Source organism: Triturus cristatus, chromosome 6 (genome assembly GCF_964204655.1).
Source record: "Triturus cristatus chromosome 6, aTriCri1.1, whole genome shotgun sequence".
NCBI lineage: Eukaryota > Metazoa > Chordata > Amphibia > Caudata > Salamandridae > Triturus > Triturus cristatus.
The window spans coordinates 29,084,608-29,107,089 of record NC_140589.1 but is presented as its reverse complement, the minus strand read 5'-3'; the positions used below and the strand labels follow the sequence as shown (position 1 = coordinate 29,107,089).

Sequence of the window (22,482 nt, the reverse complement as noted above, 5' to 3'; positions counted from 1 at the left end):
CCAAGTGCCAAATGTACTAACATTAGGCATTGCGATTTCCAAATTGCGATTCTCAGTAAATTGCAATTTGGATATAGCAATTCCTAACGTATTGAAGTTTTACATTTAACTTGGCATTTCCGAGTGGGTCGCAAATCGTCTTACCTCATGAAAATATTAATGGGGTAGTTAGCAGTTTGCGGCCCATTAGGAATCCCAGCCACCACCGGTGACCATGTCTATGATTGCTTTTCAATAAAGCAGATTTCTTTTTAAAATGCAGCTCCTTCCCCTTAAAGGAAACAGGACCGCATTTAGGAGGAAATGTTTCATTCTTTTTTCTTTGTTTGTTTAAGAAGAGTCAGTGGTCTCATGGACCATTGCCTCCTCTTCAACAAATATTTTTTTTCATTCACAAATGAAGGGGTTCCTAGGGAACTCCTTCCCATTTGCAAATGGGTTACCACTACATATTTGCAGTCAGAAAAATGTTGTTTTACGACTGAAATTTGGTTGCAAAAAATTAATACATACCATATCAATTTGGCATTTGTAAGGGACGCTCTAAACATGCCCCTTCCAGATGCCAATACCAATAACAATTCCAATTCAAATCGAATTTGGGTCGCACACTCAAAATGCAATTTGGTAAGACGTTACTGAAGCACAATTTGATGTTTGTAAATTTTAAAAAGCATACCGTGAATTGGGTCTGGCCCCAAGTCACTTAAAACACCTTATATGGCAAATCTTCCTAAGCTACCCTTCTTGAAGAAGGTTTAAGATACTATCTCCCTAGTTCTGTCTATTTTTTACTGTACAAATGGACTCTACCTTTTGCAAAGCCTTACAGCTCATGAGACTGTAAAGAATCCATAACTTCACAGCAAGACACATCTTTCATGTTAATCTAGGAGCCAACATCTCACTCACCCTTCAAAAGCTTTACTAACTTCTCCATGCCAGACACCTGACGTTCAAAACTATGCACCATCCGAAGGGTTGTTTTTGGTAGAAACAAGTACTTCATCAAAGTAAAGCTACAAATGTACCAAGGAAGAGAACCCTTTGCGCTAAACTGGCATCCCAGCAGACCACCCTCCATCAGGAGACACATGATGGAACCTCATTCTCTGTACAAAGAACAGAGCTTTGGGATTATATCTAATATGTCTTTGCAAAGAAGAGAAACATGGAACACGACCTGGACTTGGATCTTCGAAGGTGATCCCAAAATGAGCACACAGAGGCACCCAAAATCCATACAAGGAGAAGGCCAACACTGAACGCAGGATCATGCCACCCACAACTAGATAAAAACAGTGTAAGGATGGTTAGCACAAGCATGTGTGCAATAACTTGTGCTCCTTTGCTAAACCCCATGCAAAACCACACTTACATGTATGCAGTGACACCATATGGACACCCTGACATAAACCACAACATCAAATCTGAATACAATAGTTAATAGAAGGCACCAAACAACTTTACACAATCAACATGTATTCTTGTGATCATGTAAACACAGTGAGAATGTTTTGTCACCTTTGTCATTTCCTTAAGGCTTTCAGGCCATTTGCAATTCAAGCTTGACCTTCAAAACATAACGGTTGATTGAGTGTGCTGGATCCCAAGGATGTTATTCAGTTCTGCTCAGATAGTAACTGGAGTTCCCAGTAGGCGCTCATATCATATCTCTGTTACAAGTTGCAGTAATCAAATCGCTTTGTTATCAGTCGTGGTTATTGCATCTAGATTTATTTCCTATTTAAGGGCTTGACTCAAATATGAGGGAAACAGCGAGAGAGAGTGGGAAAGAGAGAGAGTGAGAGAGAGAGAGAAAGAAGGGCAAGTGGGGGCCACTTATGGAATGAGAAAGAAGCAGAAAGGGAGAGAGTTGGGGAAGGCCAGAGGCTGTTTGAAATCTGAAGTTGAACAGTAAATATTTTAATTATGGAACCCATAGCAGCTGGTAAACATCAGAAACCATTAACAGCACTTTGCAGAGATCTTATGTTATGTCAATTTGTATAATGCACAACTCGCCCAGGAGGGTATCTTGTCTCTGAAATAGGAGCTGCATGGGCTGAGTCAGAGTAAGGCCTAGGTGAATAACCAGGCATTCAATTTCTTTCAGTATTCAAGAGCTGAGGAGGGGAATTGTTAGAAAGGTGGTTTCTGCTTAGTAGAGGTGTGCACCCTGCCCAAGCAGGAACCACGATCCATGTCACGGTAAGTCACAAACACACCCTAAATTATCCTGTGCTCCCCCGCTGGTAGCATGGCACAGAGGAGTATGGCTTAACTTAAGATGAAATGTGTAAAGTATTTGTGCAACACTTCTAACAGTAAAACAGTGACAACACCAAACAAAAAGATCCCACAACTGGTTAGAAACATATGCCTTAAGTTAATGGACAACACAAGAACAAAACAACAAAAATCCAAAAGGTATAACCAGGGTTATGAATATTTAAAGAATAAACTTAAATGTTGTGCTTAAAAGCAAAACCCCCCAACTGGAGCTATCTGTACGCACTAGACTGGGTCAAATCAAAAGTTCACACAAGCTGCGATGGAGCACGGGATGGATAGGAGGGACCAGCCTTGGCCCTCTGCAAAGTACCTTGGTTGCGTCACCATTAAAGACGAGATGAAGGGTGCAGGTGAGGCGATGCATCACTGTTGACCCACCAAGGAAGGTGATGCATCAGTTCTGAGCCACGCAACAGCGATGATGTGTCAAGAATGGAGTGGATGTGCCGCACAGTTGGCTATTCATTTGCTATGGCGGAGATGCATCCGCAGTGGAGGAGATGTGCTGGTTCCAAGTCCTTGCACCAATGGCAATGCATGGATTCAACTGGAGCAACACTTCAAATCTACCTCCAAGGTGCCAGGACTTGGTTGGCACCACTTGCCAAGGCAGACACACAGATGGCACAGTCCAGGTGCTGTAGCAGGTGAGGTGGAAGTATTTTATGTCCCTGAGACTTCAATCAGGAGGCAAGCCCTTGGAGTCACTTTGATTCTGGGTTCAAATAATGTGGGTCTAGTCCTTCTCACCCAGGCAAGGAGGCAGCAGGCAGTAGGTCTGCACAGCAAGAAAGCAGTTCTTCCAGAGCAGCAGGCCGGCAGAGTGGCAGTCCTTCAGCAGCACAGCAGTCCTTCTTCCTGGCAGAGTATCCAGAAGTATACTGAAGCGGTAGGGTCTAAAGTCCAATTTTTATACCCAGTGGTGCCCTTGAAGTGGGAGAGACTTCAAAGAAGGCCTTTAAAGTGCACAGAGGTCCTCGCTTCCTGCCCTGACTCCAGACTCACAACAGGGGGCTATGCTGCCCTTTGTATGGAGACAGGACACAGCCTATTCAGATGTAAATGTGAGGCTGTTCCCAGCTCCTTCCTCCCATTCTTCCAGGATGGCCCATTAAGTCACACCTAAGCTCCCATTGTGTGTGGCTGTCTATAGGGAATGCTCAAAGCCCAGCTGTCACCCTCCCCAGATGTGCATTGGAGACAGGCTGCAGGCACACAGGGATAAGGGCAGAATAATGCCATATTTATAAATGTGTCTTTTTTTAAATTCTTTTGATAAATTAAACTTTACCATTTAACAGGATTTATCATTACAAATCCATAGGTATGAAACATGACAGCTCTACCACCTTCCAATTGGGAATTACAGCTCATTAGATGTAACAAAGGATCCTCAAATGTTAACCTAAGGGAGGGGTAGGAATCACAGTTGGGGAAAAAACAATTTGAGAGTTGGTCCTCTCACGTCTCCTTTTTTACTTCTGGGTACTTACCTCAGTAACATTTCTTTTTGAGGATTCTTTATATGACAGTTCACTCATACTCATCTATAATTCTATATGTTCCTTGTAAGAGTCCTCTATCTCAGGGTTTCAGTTGCTATCTTGTCATTCTGGTTCTAATATTGTGAAGATATGTTTATCTGTTTGCCCTTGAATGATCAGATTACTTCTCTTTAGTTCTGACTTTGAATTTGTTCTTCAGTTGCTTCAGCTCTGCTGTTGACCACTGGTATGTTTAAGAGTATTGAATTCATTTAAGCTATGGGGATGGGCAGCAGATGGCTATCTAAAAGGGGGTGGACTCATCTAAATTGCGGAAGGAGTGAGGCATGGTTTTCCACCAGAATATTAACCAGAAAGTATCAGGAGGCCAAAATATCACTGACCAAATCATTGACAAGGTAACTATGCACAGGTAAGCATAGGTAGAGTTTACTTACTCCCCCGGGTATGTACCTTTACGATATATATATATATATATGATGTCATCAGTGTTGTCACTGACCATGTCATGAATGATGCAATATGTGACATCATCAGCGGTGCATTGCGGGCGCGCGAGTTATAGTTAGCAGAACTAACTATAACGGAGGACTTTCTATGGTTTTGTATGAGTGAAATGGCCAGCTAACTATAACACCCCTGAAACCTATGTTTTTTTCTGTGAATTTCTAAGGTTTTTTTTCAATGCTAATTTCTAACTATAACGTCTCTGAAACCTATGGTTTTTTCAGTAAATATATATACATACATATATAAACATATATATAATCTGCATATCTATATAAATACAAATATAAATGCATGCATACATATACATACACATATATGCATGCATATGCATGTTATGTACATGAAAGTTTGAAAAACACTAATAAAAGCAAAGCTAAAAAGCCACCTAATTACAAATAGAAGTGCTTTAACTTAAACGAGGGCGAGGCCTATTGCATTTTCAATGCTTGTTTACTTTGGTTCCATCAAGAAGGCATTCAGATGTGTCACACATTTGCCATAAATTCGGAATGTTAGCACCCTAGTTGCTTATTAGATCACTGTAGTAAAACTACTGCTCACCAGGGTAGTCTGCTGCTGGTATTGAAAGTGCATGTTTCAATCAGCATGTCAGAATTTTTTAATGAAATAGAAGAGGATTTGAGAAGTCAAAATGTGCCCTATTTTTTCTTTCTGCAGCACTAATCATAATTTCTATGGCAAAATGAACCCCCTCATTTTGTTCCTTTGCAAATTAAATGTTTTAGTTGTTACTACTTTATTCCAATCACGATGGCTTCAGGTGTGCCATACTTTTGTCATAAGTAAGACTGTTAGCACTCTAGTTGTTCTTTAGAACACTCTGGGACATTCTGTCATTGGGCTATACTTGGGCTACATCTGGGTGATGTTTGTGCTACATTTGGGCTCTTTTGTCTCTGGTGGCCATCTTGGGAGACTTATTTGTTATGAAGTTTCCTAATTTCCTCATTTACTACAGTCTCCTCAGTAGGAATACTTTCAGTTTTTTAATTTGATTCCACCAAGAAGGCATTCAGATGTGTCACACATTTGCCATAAATTCAGAATGTTAGCACTCTAGTTGAAAGTGCATGTTTCAGTCTGCATGTCAGAATTGTTTAATGAAATAGAAGAGGATTTGAGAAGTCACTCAAAATGTGCCCTTATTTTTCTTTCTGCAGCACTAATCATACTTTCTATGGCAAAATGAACCCCCTCATTTTGTTCCTTTTTAAATTATATGTTTTAAGAGTTACCACTTTATTCCAATCAAGATGGCTTCAGGTGTGCCATACGTTTATCATAAGTAGGACTGTTAGCGCTCTAGTTGTTCTTTGGAACACTCTGGGAAGCTGCAGTAGAACACAAAGGAATCAACTGAGAGTCTCTGCCCTTGTTGGATATACATGTTTTACTGAGAATGTCAGACTTCATTCTGACATGACTGAGAAAGATAATGTGAATTTACAGAAAATATGCTCTCAGTTTAGCTTATAAATCACCTTCCAAACCTCTGAGGGAAAAGCATGAGAAAATAGTTTTCTCTCAAACATGATTCATGATATCCCAGCAGAAGGCTTTTTCAAATGGTAAAATCACCTTAGAACATACCACAATTCCTAAAATGAGTATGGTACCATCAACAAATGATTTATGATGTAACTAAAGTCTTAAAACCTTCTATTAACTGCAATGCTTTTTAATGAGATGCTATCATGTATATTGGTCCCAAGATGGCTGCCAACACTTCTTGGATGAAGTGCTAACAGCCAATCAGATCTCACGATGAGATGTGTGGTTAGGGTCCGCCCAGATATATATGTGATTTTACTTTTGATTTTCTCAGGAACTGCTGAACGGATTTACACCATTTAAGCAAAAGGCACGAGTCTGAACTGAGGACTATCTTTCTGCCAAATTTGGTGTAATTCCGTTCAGCACTTCGGGCTGTAGCTGCGGCTAAAGGCCATATGGGAAATTGCATGGGGAAAACACGTTTTGGGATCCCCTTTTTTCTCAGCCCCCGCTACACAAATCATCCCGAGACTTTCAGGATAGGAGCGGACCAGAGCTGGCCAAAAGTTTTGAAAATTTCGCGAAGATTCGTCAATCGGCGCCAAAATTATTGGGAATAGAATGTTGCGGATTTCCTATGGAAAATAGGTCCTAACTATAACTTCCTACTGGCGACCGCCAGTAGGTAATATATATATATAGATATATTTAAGCAGGTATTATATGTCATCTTAGGAAAATACAGTAAGTTATTCTCAATTTAGAAGGAATGTTTTCCTGACCATCAATTTTCATTTTGTTTGTTAGTATTTATATAGAGATTCAGGGGTAGCATATAACATAATGGCAGTATTTTGCACATAATACAATATAATAAATTGAGTAAATTGTTCTTATTATATATATATATATATATTTATATATTTTTTATGTATTTATATCATACTTATACCCCTTGACATTGTAGATGAAATTGGAATTATTGATGGAAAATCTGTATTGAAACGGCGAATGAAATCAATCTGAACCTACTTCCAATTCCTGGACTAAAGAAAACATGAGGATGTAAATTATCAGTACTGATGGACACAACAAAAAAAAGACTATGTATGTTTTGAGATATGTGGAGATAATTATATCTTCTATGTCTGTTCATGTTGTTCTGTCACGTGGGTGTTGCATCACATAAAAATATGGCGTTTTTTGTTCTCCGTGTATGTGAACAAGAGCAAGTGGTGCCCGAAACGAGTCATCAGAGGAAAACAGCAATAAATTAATAATCTGCCTGGATTCTGTGGTTCCTTGGCAGCTGAGTCAGCGTATACGACGCTGCTAGCGGACGATGGTCCTGGTGTGAGTGTATATATATATTATCTACTGGCGGTCGCCAGTAGATAGTTATAGTTAGGACCGTGTTTCCATAGGAAATCTGAAAATTCTATTTTGAATAACTTTAGCGCCGGTTGACGAATCCTCGCGAAATTTTCAAAACTAATGGGGCGCTCCACTCAGCTCCTACCCTGAAAGTCTCAGGGTGATTCGTCAAGCGGGGGCCGAGAAAAAAGGGGGTCCCAAAACGCGTTTTCCCCATGCATTTTCCCATAGGACCTTTAGTCGAAGGTATAGCCCGAACGGCTGAATAGAATTACTTGAAATTTGGCAGAGAGGTAGTCCTCAGGTCAGGGAAGTGCCTTTTGCATATATGGTGTCAATCTGTTCAGTAGTTCCTGAGAAAATTGCAGTTAAAGCACATAAATATCTATGGCCGCGCACCGTGCGCGCACTGTGCGCGCACCCTAACGTGCGCAAGCGTAATTCTGATTGGTGGTTACATGTCAGTCAACGGGCGAATCGGTCGAAATCAGGAAGTGTCGGCCGCCATTTTGTTTGTTTTGGGTGCGAGAGTGAAAAAGAGAGGTGGCGAACGTGAAAAGGGGGCAGGGTAGAGAGTTCCTGACCCCCTAGCCTTTGTCAGGGGGTCCCTAAAGGACCCCGAAGGGTGAAAAAACATAATTTTCGTTTTTTTTTAAATCGCGGGGTGCGCGCACGGTGCGCGCACGGTGCGCTAGGTGAAAAACATTAAAAAAATAATAATAATAATACATACATACATAACTTAGCATTTAAAAAAACGTACAAATTCACATAAAAAACCATAGGTTTCACACATGTTATAGTTAGGAATTAGCATTTAAAAAACCTTGCAAATTCACTTAAAAAACCATAGGTTTCACACATGTTATAGTTAGGAATTAGCATTTAAAAGACCTTGCAAATTCACTTAAAAAACCATAGGTTTCACACATGTTATAGTTAGGAGGTCATTTTAACCGTAAAAAACCAATGAAATTCCCCCGTTATAGTTAGTTGAGATAACTATAACTCGCGCGACCGCCACTCTATCACAAGGATGATGTCATCAGTGATGTCATGAGTGATGCCACTGACCATGTCATGAGTGATGTAATATGTGACGTCATGAGCACTGGATTGCGGGCGCGCGAGTTATAGTTATCTCAACTAACTATAACGGGGTAATTTCATTGTTTTTTTACGAGTGAAATGTCCACCTAACTATAACATGTGTGAAACCTATGGTTTTTTAAGTGATATATATATATATATATCTGCCAGGAATGTAGAATTGGAGTTGCCCGTAGTGAATCTATTTATAAGTATATGCACTTACCTTTTTGATATATTGGTCCTTGATATTTAGACCTCAGAAGTTTGGCCCCACGATATTTTCTACTCAATAGTTTGATTTGCAACCTTGGGACAAGGTGGGCTGAGTCGGAGTAATGCAATTACATGTAAATGATGAAAAGACTCTCCTGCCAGTCAAAGCCTTACTCACATAATGCCGTTGAGACGATGGGAACTGCAGAAATTGACATCCCAGAAAGAGCCCGGAAGACGGCAAACATGGGATAATTGACAGATGCTGCGGCGGCCATCGCGAACACAAGTGTGAGCACAGAGCACACCAGGAGAGTCGTGCGCCGGCCGTACCTGAGAGAAAACAAATGAAAGCATGGCTTACACTCAGCTGGCTCTGATGGGCATCTGATACATTCACAGGAGACCTCTCAGACCAGAAAAAGTCCCACAATAAACAATCCCTATTTAGAAGCAGTTTTCCAACTTTTTGTAGGGACGATGCATGCACATCTTGCTACTATTGTGCAGCCCTGCCGAATACCAATCATCAGGGGTTAGAGAAACACATTTTAGTGCTGGTGCCCTTATCAACAAGGAACCACCCCACAACACACTGTTGAAAGAGCTGCATTTAAGCAGTGAGTGCGCTGACAGTGAGCGTGCTGTACTGCTTAGAGAGCGTGCTCTGTTTCACAATACACTGGTATCTCACTGTCTCCTTTACTTTTATTACTATTATTAATCACTTAACACATCATAAACTCTCCAATTAGGCATCACAGGGGCCTGGGAATCACCTTCAATCAGCTGGGCTCTGTGAGTGGTCTTCTATCAACATTAACAATCAGACAGAGCCCTCACATAGATGTGGGGACAGCACCTTACTTATTGATTTCTGCCAAGGCACCTGTGCCACTGTGACCACACAGTGTGCGATTGGCCCCCAGAGTCAGACACAGAAGTGGCAGGTGGCAGCTTTGTTTTTCCAGTTCGCCCTGTCCACATACGACCATGGAGGAGGTCGCGTTCACGGACATCGAGGCAGGAGAGTTTACTGTGTCCTTCAAGTCCGGCCAACCTCACCAGCCCCAGCAAGACACAACCACCTAACTCCACTCTGCCAGAGGACAGTTCATGGCCTTGCACCAAACGTGCACTGAGCCCCTCCAGAGAGTGTCTGCCTGCCTAGGGCCGGTGAGACACCAGCAGTGAGTACCAGCAGCATAGAGGCCTCAAGTAGAGCTTAGCAGCCTTGTCCAACAGCAGTGTTATCCAGTGTGTGACTCTTGCTTCTAGACTGCAAATGTTGAAGGCCCTAACCTGGTCAACAACAACCATTTCTAAGAAAAACTCTCTGGTACTAGAGCTCCAGGCAGCCCTCCCCCCGCTTCACCCCCACCCGCCCCTGCTAAACCCCTGGAACAGAACACAGTGTAACTATCCCCTGAGGCAATCATGAGATGCCATACAGGGGAGGAACGCGCTCTTCAATTTACTCTCTCAATGTCAATGTGTTTTTAAAAAGCAATGCTCAAACAAATCACTTTAATAATGCATTTATTTTTATAATATTGCGAGCTTTGTTATGAGTTGTATGAATGTCCTGTGGAAATAGACAAACTAAGTATGTCGAACGGGAAACATTGTAGAGAAAATATACTGTTTTGATCAATCTTTGCTCTTGCTGATATCCCTTACAGGAAGGTAGCACAACACGCGTCCCCTGTAAACTTGAAGCGAGGCATGTACTTCTTTAAGAGTACAGGAGGTGAAGATCAAATGGAGCACTGAACACAATAATCCAGATAATCAAAGTGCAAGGGCACACTATGTTGAAATGATTGTAATTGCTTTTCTTTTCTGTTTCCACCAGAGTTTAAAAGAAGTGGAGCAGCATAAAACTGGACAGACTCTCATCATTATTGATTAGGCCACATATCTATTTCATGACCTTATGTATTCGTGAAATATAATGTAAGCCATAGGAGAAAAGTGCATTTAAAGCCACATACGAAGTGCATGTGCTTTGTAATCACAAAATGTATTCATGTAAGTGTTTGCTAATGCTCTGTTTCCAGTAATAACGAGTTATAGTTTATCTGCATTTATAAGAACATGTTTGTTTTTTGCTACATAATGGAATATGTATACATGAGAAGTACATTTACTGTTAGATTGTGCCTGTTCGTGTCTCAGCATTCATTTAGTTATTATAACATGTATTGAAGTCTTGAATGTGTTAACTTGACCAAAGGCCTTGAGCATTGGGGTCTTGCAAAGTCTAACTTTCAATGTGAATGTTTCCTTGGATGGAGTGTTTTCACCCCCCTCCAGGTGCCTGGTATGATGACCTCATGATTGGAAAGAAGGGTCCATGGTGCAAAACAGATGAGGAAGGGAGTCAAGGGGGAGGCTTACTGTCTGTGTGGAACGAAGGCATGAGTTCAAGATCCTCTTGAGATACGTGGATTAAAGGAGAAAGAGTTATTGGTGTGTTTTCAAAACATACATCAAAGAAGAAAGAATAATGACTGTGTCTTGCTAAACAAAGTATTGTTGGAAGGTGGTCTTTAATTGGGCCCATGACAGTGATTTAGTAGGGTCTTTGAGAGTAAAACTAGGCGTTGCTTGTGGCTTTGAAAGCACACTAGGCTGGGACTTCTTTAGGAAAAGAGAGGGCCCAAATCCCCACGCTGGAGCAGAAGCATGATATCTTTTACAAAAAAAGGTGGCCTCCTGTGTCTGTCCCCCATCATTCAGTGTGGAGTGGGGAGGGATGGGGAAGTGAAGTCAGAATGCCGAGATGTAACTGTCAGGTGCTGCAAACCCTTTAGGAGGGATACAGGGGGGTTACAGCTGTTTTAAGACCATTACATAGCAAAAGAAAATGGGCAATTTTCTGACATTCCTACTTTGTTTTGCTGGTAAAAAGGGACACTCCAAGTGTCACACATGTAGAAATGTCACACACAGGTACACAAAAAATCTGGAATTGTCATTTGTAAACAAACTGAAAACTTGGTAGCTATTAATGTGTGTAAAATATTTTGTGTACAAATCTTAGTAAATGGTTAATATAACTTGACTATAGAAGAACTGTCTGTTATGTTTCTGGTGTCCTATTAACCCCTTCAGTGCCACGCCCTTTCCCCCTCCTGTGCCGGGCGTTGCACTAGTGGGTGGGGTTCATGATGAGATAGTCTCGTATGTTGTTCAAGATGACTTTTAGAAACACATGATCGCTTTTTAAAAGCTTTACGTGATATTAAATTACCCAGAGCACAGATGTGACCTCTGATTGGTCCTACTCCACTCACATGGTTTTCCTAATAAGAAATTGGTTCTCACTTCCCAGAAAAAATCCTATTTAAAACAATAACAAAAGTGAGTGACTGCAAAGTCTGTTTCATCCATCCAAGCAGCAATCTCTCATTCCTGTCAACCAGTAACATGGTCTGTGAGCTGAATGATTGCTTCTTGAAACCTATTGGCTTTGCCAATGTTTTTTGTCATTCTCGAGCAGCTTTGTTAAAAGAAAAAAAGATAATGAAAAATAAGCGATGATGTGTACATACACGTGTGTGTTGGCTTCAGACAACATATGTGGGTGCATGTGTCATCACACACACGTCCGCGTATAGCATGATGTGGAGGGCATTTTGTGTATTATTGGAGTGGTAAGAAAAAAACAATTAATATGACCATGCATGACAGGGACTTTATAAAACAGAGCAGCCAAGCACTAAAAGGTTGTTGCCCACCCCTCAAAACATGTATTTTCCTTTTTTTCAGATTCCCAACAAGAGTGGGGATGGGAACGGCTGGAGAAGCAGGTGGAGAAGACAGTGTAGAGTGGGAGAAACAAGGAGCAGGCAGGGGAGCAAAAGGGGAACTTGAGGCGGAGGGGGATAAAGGATTTTGTTTAAATGTTGAGTTGGTGAAAGCAATGGACAAGCTAGAATGAGGGAGGAGGGAACAACACAGACCAGATACAGGGCAGGTATTTACAGGGGAATCCGTACACAAGTAAGAGATCAAGAAAACACATGCACTCTCATGGAGTGCGAGCAAAAGAAGAAAAAAAGTAGTTTCCTCAATGTAAGCAGTGCAAGGAGACAAGACATCCAACCAAAAGAGTAATAAAGTGCTCTGGACACAGGAAGAGGAATTAAAGCCAACAAACAAAAATCTAGCAATTTAGAGTGACAAGAAAACCCTTTCTTAAGCAATGGGCAGGTCTAAAGCTCGCTGTAAGTTGATTTATGTTCCACAAATGTTTTGTTGATAACAGATACCAAGGAGCCTTCTAATCAGAATAGGTTGAGCAGTGGAAGCAAACAGCCTGGGGATTTGCTTCTGGGGGCTCTGAAGGAGTAAACCACCACGTTCACTAAACAGCTTAGCCACAACATTGAACAAAGGCAAGGAATGTAACAACAACATTGAATTTAGTAGACAATCTCTGTAGCATTAGCCAATAAATAAGAGACACAATTCAATGAAAACAAAGATAGTGCAGCACCAACCAGAACAGACCTAAACTATATGACTGCACCCAGCACTGACTTAAGAGCTGACCCCATCTATCCTCCCATAAAAATATATGGATACAGGCACTTATTGCCATGTGAGGGAGGATGTAAATCACAAACATGCTTGTAACTTTTAATGAGAGGGAGGGCCTGTCTTTTCAGAGGTATTTTGATTGTAAACATTACAGCATGCATGCTCCTATATTGCACCAGTCCATACTCCAGTGGCCACTGCTATGATGGGAGTTGGGTAGTCCCAACATGTTGAGGAGGGAGGGGGTGTTCTATGTTTTCCCCAAGCAGTGACCTGATGGTAGGTGCAGAGATCACAAGAGCAGGGGAACAAATAAAAGGAGGCGCAACCCGGACGTCGTGGTCCATGACAATACAACAGTGTCCAGAGTAAATTATTTTGGGGCCCTGGAGATCCTTTAACTTAGATGTTCTGTTTATTACAGAAAGCTGGCTTAACAATAGCTCTACTCGGGACATCCTAGCGGCCCTCCCCCCATGGTTCCATATACATAGACATGACCGTATAGGAAAGGTAGGATGAAGGATGAATATAAATGCAATACGGACCTCCTCCCAATTGTAGACTGGGAAAGTCTTTAATGTGCCATCTCATTTTCTCCAACATACTCCTTCTCAGGACTATTAATATATAGACCCCCAGGGTCCACTTTATGGATAGCTTGATAGATACCCTGGCCTGTCCAGTAGTAAGAAAAACATATAAAACTATATAGAGAAATGTAAACATTCACTAGGATAAACGGAATCTCCCTCATGTCAAAAAACTGTTGAAGGAGCTAGAGGGGATGCAATTAACCCGACTTTTAAACGCTGCTACTCATGTTAAAGGACACATTCTGGATCCTCTGATCTCCAATGAAATGTTAGTACTCGTCCCATTACTGGTGCTTTGGTGAGATCATCACTTCATTCCTTTTACACGGACTAACTTAGGAGTCCAAAAAATAAACCAGACTATTACCATCAATCCGATGTGGAATTGGTCAAAACTCAATCTGGAAGCTTGGTCGTAAATTTTGGAAACCTCTACTCCAAACTCAAAGGAAAATTTAGATGAGGCTCACGCTAACTGGGAAAGCTGGATTACCCAGTCATAGGACAAGGTTATCCCGAAAACTGTACCTAAGTCAAAAATGAACATCAAAAAAGCACCCTGGTTCAATGCTCACCTGGTTTCCCTAAGAAAGATCTGTAGAAGAGAAATTGGAGGAAGGATTAGGATCCATATTTAAAAGCCAGTTATATATCAGCCATCAGGCTTTATCGCAATAACATTAAAGAAGCCCAGGTGAATTTCTTTGAAGAAAAGATAAATCAGGTGGAAAATTCCTCCAGGGAACTATTTAAAGTGGTGAAATCCTTGACAACCTTAAACCAGGAAAACCCTACTTCTCATTCCTTTAAGACAAAATGTAACGAGTTATCTATCTTTTTCCACAAAAGAGTCACAGATATATATGAGTCTCTTCATGGAGGGACTGGGACAACAACAAGCTATGAAACAGACCTTTTGTCAGCTCCTACCCCTCCTGTCCTACCCACTTCCTACCCATTAATGAAAATATAGTACGAACTCCAATGAGCAAGATCAAATGTGGATCTCCTCTAGATCCAGCACCTCACATGCTCTACATAAAGCCATGGAGGCGATGCTCCCTTCGATAGTTGAAATGCTGAATCACTCATTAGTGGCAGGTGAAGTCCCAAAATATGGAAACATGCAATTATCAGACCACTACTGAAAAAACACATCTAGACACATGTCAACCCATCAATTATCGGCCCATTTCACTTCTACATTTTGTAGGAAAGCATGTGGAGAAACACGTTAATGGGGTGTTGTCTGATTTCTTGGGAAACAACCATTGTCTCCACCCCAGGCAGATGGGCTTTCGTGCACAGCATAGCAGTGGATCTGCCCAATTGGCAGACTCAGAAGAACTAAAAAGCACCCTCGATCAAGGTAGCTCAGCAGCAATACCGCTCCAGGATCTCAGCACGGCATTTGATACCATGGATCATATCATTCTGCTAAAGAGACTCAGAACAAGAGACTCAGAACAAAGCCTTGGATTGGCTGTTATCCTTTCTCAAGGACAGATCATTCCAAGTCATGGAAAACAGCTACTTTTCTGACAAGATGCCTCAGCCTAAAATCTTTAATGTCTATATGCGACCGCTGACTGACATTGTCCAGAAGTTTGGTATATCTATTGTCTCGTATGCAGATGATACGCAGTTGGGGGTCTCATTTGATACTGGAACTAACTTGGACTCTGAGCAACTGGTGCCATGTTTGAAAAGATGGCGGAGTGGATGACGAGCAGTTGCTTAAAATTGAATGGGGCCAAGACAGAGCTGATTATTTTTGGAAGCAAATTGATCTCCATGCCTTTGCTCAGCTGGCCAAGCTGTATGGGGAACTCGCCAGTTCCAAATCCTTCCATCAAGAACCTCGGAGTCTGGATGGACAATGAACTCACAATGGAAGTACAAGCTAAAGAATTGGCCGGCTCATGCTACGGACTACTAGAATGCTCCGAAAGGTAATGGAGATGATTCCAAAACACTTACGGAATACAGTAATTATTGCGCTGGTGACCTCCCGTCTCGATTACTGTAATTCTCTTTACTTAGGGGCCCAAACTATGTTATCAAACAACTTAAAGTCATGCAGAACGCTGCAGCTAGGTTTCTATGTAAGGCTCCTGTCCATGAAGCAGTAGGGGAGCATTTGAAATTGCTCCACTGGTTACCGATTGAGGCCAGGATTACATTTAAGGCACTTTGCTTGACCTACAAAGCAATAAATAATAGAGGTCCCCGTAAAATCAGAGACATGATAGTGCCATATGTCCCCAACAGATTTCTAAGATCTCATCAAGAACGTCTCCTCAGAACTACAAGAATCAAAAGAGCAAGATGGGGAGGCAGATCCTTCACATCTCTGGCACCTAAGCTTTGGAAAACACTGCCGCGTGAAATACAATTTTTGGAAGCTGAAAAGTTGACGACATGGATTTTTCAGCAGGAGCATTAAATATACCTACTCTCTCTTTTCTTTGCAACTCACTCATTTAGCATGGGGGAGCCCTTGGGCAGCTATGTGCTCTACAAATCCTTTTAACATAACATAACAAAGGCCTCACAAGTTCAGAGGCCACCCTGTCCCCGTACTACAACACAACAATTGGTGAGGAGACTACTGTTGGTTGCGAAGTGTCGCTGTGGCCGCTTGTATTCCCAAATGCCCAGCTGGGTCTCAGACTCCTGATTGCTGCCTGTCAGTCCTACTTTGTGTGCTGAGCCTACCTGTTTGCTTCTGATCGGCCTGCTGTGCAGGAACTACCTGCTCGTCAATGTGGTTGAAACTTATTCTGCCACTCTGCTCTGCGTTCCCGGTGAGCGCACTGTGAGATGCCTGGCCATGTCCCTGTGGCCATCGCCTGCTGTGCCTGCTGCACTGCGCCTCGTGCCCATCCTTCACATCTAATGCTGCACGTTTCCCTGCCATCTACACTGGCCCACACTGGCTCCCTGACGCTTGAGGGGCTATGCAGTGGTAGTGTGTCACGTGCCCCGTGGACTGTCCTGTCTTATTCTGCTGAGGCCACGCCTGGCTTCCTGGCACTTGTGGGGCTCACCTGCACTGTGCTTCATCTCTGCCCATCTTCACCATCGGATGATGCTCCCATCTGTTAATTATGAAGCAGCCCTGTACCTGCCCATCTTTAGGACTGTGTCTGTTGGTGCCATCAGTCTCAGATATGGCACCTGGCCTGGAATTAGCCTTCCTGGTAACTGCCTGCTCTACCCTATTTTGTGGTGGCCTCGGAAACTCTGCTGTTGGCGTTCCATCTTCCATGTTGTTTGCTTGCCCCCTCTCACAGTTGTCACAAATACCAAGCATGGTCGGTGCTGATCATGAGGGGCCCCAGGGTCTCCATCCTGGCTCTTGAACTGTTTAATGCGGACAGCTCCCCGTCCTTGCAGGTTGCCAAATGGAAGGCGTGAGTGGAGCGTTTGGAAACTTATTATGCAGCAGTGGGATTGGACAATGGCAGAAAGCTCCCCATGCTCTTGCATTTAGCGGTCGCTGATTGCAAATGCAGTTATTGAGGCTGGCTCTCTATTCACATACAACATTTTAAAGCCAGCCTTCATTGCACATTTTGAACCGCTCGCTAATCCTGACTACAAATGGTTTCACCTACGCCAAGCCCGGCAACAACCGGAGGAATCGGTAGATACCTTCAGCACCCGGTTGAAGGACCTGGCCAGCACATGCATGCTGCTGGACATTGATGATGAGATCAGAGCCCAGTTTATTCAGGGCTGCTCTTCTGTATAACCAAGGGAGCATATCCTCCACGTTCCCAGAATGACAATTGCAAACATCCTAACACTGGGCTGGTCTAAATAACTCAGAAAAACACATGCTGGACACATGGAGACTGTGCTCCAGTGACCGGAACCATGGAACCATTCAACCCCATAGCTAAAGCTGTCCCTGAAAAAAAGAAGATTCATCACAAATTTGCATCGAATCTCAGGTTCTGTCAATGGTGAGGTGGCAAATACCCTCATCAAGGCGATCGCCCACAGAAGCGAAAAGATGTTCTACTTTCAACAAGCTCAACCACTATGCAGAGGTATGTCAATCTACACCATCCCAGAGGGGAAAGAAACCCAAATCTGTAAACGCCATGGATGTCCCGGCCACACAGGAAGAAGATGGGGACATGAACGATGACAAGCTGGAAGGCGCGGTGCATGTGATACATACTATGAAATGTGAGGAATGTCATAGCAGACCCACGATGACGAGATGCATCGTTTTCCTTGCTGGCCACCAAGTTTCAGCGTTAATCGACACTGGAGCCTCTATTAACATTCAGACACTGGCTGCATTGCAGACTCTCCCTCAACAACCTACTGTTCATCCAATGTCCACACTAGTCTACTCATTTGGCTCGGCATCACCTCTCCCGCTAGCATTCGCAACGGACATGACTCATGGGACATGGACAACCTGAGTTAAGGTGTATGTCGCAAAGGGAGGCACTGGGGTGTTACTCAGACGCCAGACCGCTGAAGACCTCCAGCTAGCATCATTTGCATACAGTGTGCACTGCACCAGGCTGGACGACTTTGAACCTCTGATTGACAGCACTGGATGCCTCAAGGATCAATTAATACACATCCACAATGATGAGCCAATCCAGCCTGTTGCCCTGCTTCACTGGGGGAGGCCTTTCATCTACGATTCAAGGTGGGAGAAAAACTACAGAAACTTGAGGAAGCAGATATCATTGAGAAAGTGGAGGGGCCCCTATACTGGTGGCTAGCAACCCAGAGAAGAGAGAATTTTCATAGGTATATATCTGCCCAACATGGCAATCAGGCCGGGAGTTCCGGGTGTCAATATCAGTGATGATGTCTTGTCGCTCCCACTCTAGAAAAACATGCATAATGGCTCAAGGCGACTTTCCACTGGCTGCTGGAGAACAGGCTAACTTATAAATGTGAGAAATGTGCATTCCTCCAAAGAGAAATCAGTTTCTATGGTTACCATCTCTCAGAAAATAGGGTCAGGCCACAAGACATCCAATCAGCCAATGTGTGCAGTTTTCTTTGAAGGGTGACATTTTGCAGGCATTTCTTACAAACTCTAAATGCCCTCCCTGGCCCCTTCCAAGAATTGACAAAGACGAATGCCGTATGGTAATGGGCATGGGGTCTATCCCCAAGAGGATGTGTTCCAGGCAACCAAGAGGGCCCTCTCGGAATACACACTACGGTGGCCTATTTTAAATCATGAAAAGAATCTAAACTATTTGGCCTGGGGGCTGTTTTGTCTCTTAAACTGGAAAATTGTGAGTGTGTATGTTGGAGCAGGCACTTTCGGGTTGGCTGAGGTGGTGCCCTAGCCAGGCAGAACCTACCTCTCCCATCGGGGGAGGGTGAGTACACTCATTCATTCATTAGTCTTTATTCGACTATCTAAAGATAGCCATAAAACAACAGTCATTATAAAATAAAACCAATACAATCATATTATAAAAAACATTACAACTTATACATATGTATTGACCATAACGTTCATACTTATACATCATTGAGGTAATTCATAATTATTACACATAAAATGATCATTCATAAAACTAATTGTATTTAAAACCATAACAAATCAATACTTTTCCTCTTATTGCTTTCATAATGAACAAGGCCACACTATAACAAGTCAGGGGGTCACCTAATCGTACCAAGAATTTCATAGCCTCGTTGTGTGACCTGATGTTATAGGAAATAAATAGTGAATGAATGAATGAGTACACTCACTGTATAACCTGCGCTCACCTTTAGGTGGCTTGACACCGAGCGCTCAGGCTTATTACAGAGGCAATGTGTAAAGCATTGGCACAGCACTCTCACACACTAAATACTCTGAGTGTCACAAAAGAGACTTCACACGTGGGGGACGTAAATAAAGTTTGTATTCAACACACACACTAATCAACACAACATGAAAAACTTGTATTTCTGGGCATAGATCACATTTGGAAATATTACTAGCAGTACTTGCCCAACTGTGTTAAAATGACATCATCAGTATGCACAATTGGGAAAGAGCCTCCTTTACCCCCCAGCACCCTTATGGGGGAACAACCTTTACAACGCAACTTTTACAACGCACTACACTTACAACGCAATTTTTACAACGCAACATCCACTACAACGCATTCCATTACATCGCATGACACTACAACGCATTTTTAAAAACTACCTTTACAACGCATTCCATTACATCGCATACTACCTTTACAACGCATACCATTACAACGCATAATATTACATTAAAACCCCTACACTATCCAACACTTACCCTACTGTTGCACCCCCTGGAGTTAGAATAGTACTTTTTACCCCCATACTATCCAACACTTACCCTACTGTTGCACCCCCTGGAGTTAGAATAGTAATTTTTACCCCTATACTATCCAACACTTACCCTACTGTTGCACCCCCTGGAGTTAGAATAGTAATTTTTACCCCTATACTATCCAACACTTACCCTACTGTTGCACCCCCTGTAGTTAGAATAGTAATTTTTACCCCTATACTATCCAACACTTACCCTACTGTTGCACCCCCTGGAGTTAGAATAGTAATTTTTACCCCTATACTATCCAACACTTACCCTACTGTTGCACCCCCTGGAGTAAGAATAGTAATTTTTACCCCTATACTATCCAACACTTACCCTACTGTTGCACCCCCTGGAGTAAGAATAGTAATTTTTACCCCTATACTATCCAATACTTACCTTAAATGCAATATAATAATATGCGTTGTAATGGTATGCGTTGTAAAGGTAGTATGCGATGTAATGGAATGCGTTGTAAAGGTAGTTTTTAAAAATGCGTCGTAGTGTCCTGCGATGTAATAGAATGCGTTGTAGTGGATGTTGCGTTGTAAAAAATGCGTTGTAAGTGCATGCGTTGTAAAAGTGTGCGTTGTAACGACATACATCCCCCTTATGCAGTGTAAAGCGTTGTAAGAACGGGCCAATCCTGGCAATTATTACAATTCAATACTACACAGTTAGAGGGTGCTCAACAATATCAGAAATGTGTACACACAGAAAATTACACCACTTTTAAACAACACCATGGGCCAAGGCCGCATGGGTAAAAACCAATGTCAAGTGTAGTATTCTTTTGGCATGGAATCAACGTGTAATGCAACATCGCCGTGCAGTGTAATAAATAACAGGCAGTCCCCATGCAGTCACTCCTGCACACTCACTCAGCACCGATACACAGTGCCATGGATGTCAGACAGGGCCGTATGGAGCGCACTTGCACACACACACAAAGCACCTAAATGCAATGCAACTGATATCCGACAGGTCAGTTGATAATATACAAGCAGACCTATTGGCCCAAGCCCTCCTCCACCTTTCAGCTAACCCCAACTACACTATGGCCATGGGTTGGAGATAAATAACCCTCTCTCTGATATTAGGCCCATTGCGTCCAGAGTCACACTTATTCAGGGTTCCAGGAAAGAAGGTGGGAGTAGGTAGCAGGGCTAATTAGGGGGCAGTTGACAAATGGGGGTTTGGCCACGACTTAGGAAGCTCACCCACAGTATGCAGAGCAGAAGCGGGCTGAGGGCAATAGTCATTCAATCAAAGGGTTCAACAATTGCCTTTCGGCACCAGCCCAGTTCTGTGAAGCACAAGGGGGGTCACACAGTCCCTTGACCCGCTTACAATAACTCTCGGAAGCGTTCCTCAGCCCAGTCAAGTAATCTCACCACCCAGGCCAAATCTGGGCAATACTACCAGGCAAGGGCTGGGTGAGGAGAGGGCAGTTGATCCGCCGCACTGATGGCACAAAGGAAACAATCGATGAATGGGTGATGAAGCAAGGGAGCCTCTTAGACGAATGAGGCACCCTGCCAGACACACATTGATCAATGTAGCACCGAGGCAATACAGGCATAATGGCACACAAATCGGCTCCTCTGTACCTCCCTGGAAATAAAGCACAATGTCTGATGCACATTGATACGAGTCATACCAGACAGTTCCTGTCACATACAATGAAAAGTCACAAACTCAGTACCACCCTGGAAATGAGGCATAACGTCTGGTGCGAGTTGATCCGAGTCGCACCACAAAGTTCTGGTTACACACAATGAAGAGTTGCAAATTCCCTCTCTCCCTGTAAATGAGGCACAAAGCCTGGTGCACATTGATTCAGGTCGCACCAGACAATTCCAGTCACACACATAGGAGAGTTGCAAATTCCATACCTCCCTGGAAATGAGGGACAGCGCCTGGTGCACGTTGATTCGGATAGCACCAGAATATTCCGGTCGGACACACAGATACAAATGTAACAGTGCCACACGAGGTAGAATGAGGAACTAGCATGGGTACGCCCCCCCTTCAAGGGTGTCAATTTGTGAATCAGAGACAGAACTCATTTAGCATGCAGTTGGTGTGTTGCATGAGAGATGTAGCACGATCAACGAAGCGGGCCATGAGGTGTCCCGCTACCAGTGGATCCACTCACAACCAACAAGATGCTTATTTTTGTTGATCCTTCGCGAGAGGTCTTTGATGTCGATGAGACCTCCACAAGAGAACAGGGGGTAAACCAACATGCCCTTGGAGAGCCCACTTCGGGGTGCCACACAGCAGCAGGCAGCCAGCCCAGGGCAGCCACTATTCAGGAAGGGACCACCGTCCTTTCCAATGGCAGTACTCCTACTTGTACGTATCAGATACCTCTGGCAGTGTGAACCACGCAGCTCAGCAGGTCTGGCCCTACATCCCCACAAGTGTTTCTCTGATAGTGTGCCTTTGAAATTGGGGGTGGTTCAGAAGGGTTTCACTTTGAACCATAGATGTCTCC

The 22,482-nt window shown here is 43.0% G+C and overlaps 1 protein-coding gene across 1 annotated transcript in view; it reads right to left on the bottom strand.

Moving 5' to 3' along the window:
- Positions 1 to 22,482, bottom strand: part of LOC146813679 (solute carrier family 22 member 7-like) — a 316,070-nt gene that overhangs the window by 223,370 nt on the left and 70,218 nt on the right. Inside the window, exon 4 of the mRNA XM_085610174.1 lies at positions 8,683 to 8,837. Coding sequence (XP_085466300.1) covers positions 8,683 to 8,837 — 155 coding nt within the window. The remainder of the gene's footprint in view (positions 1 to 8,682; positions 8,838 to 22,482) is intronic.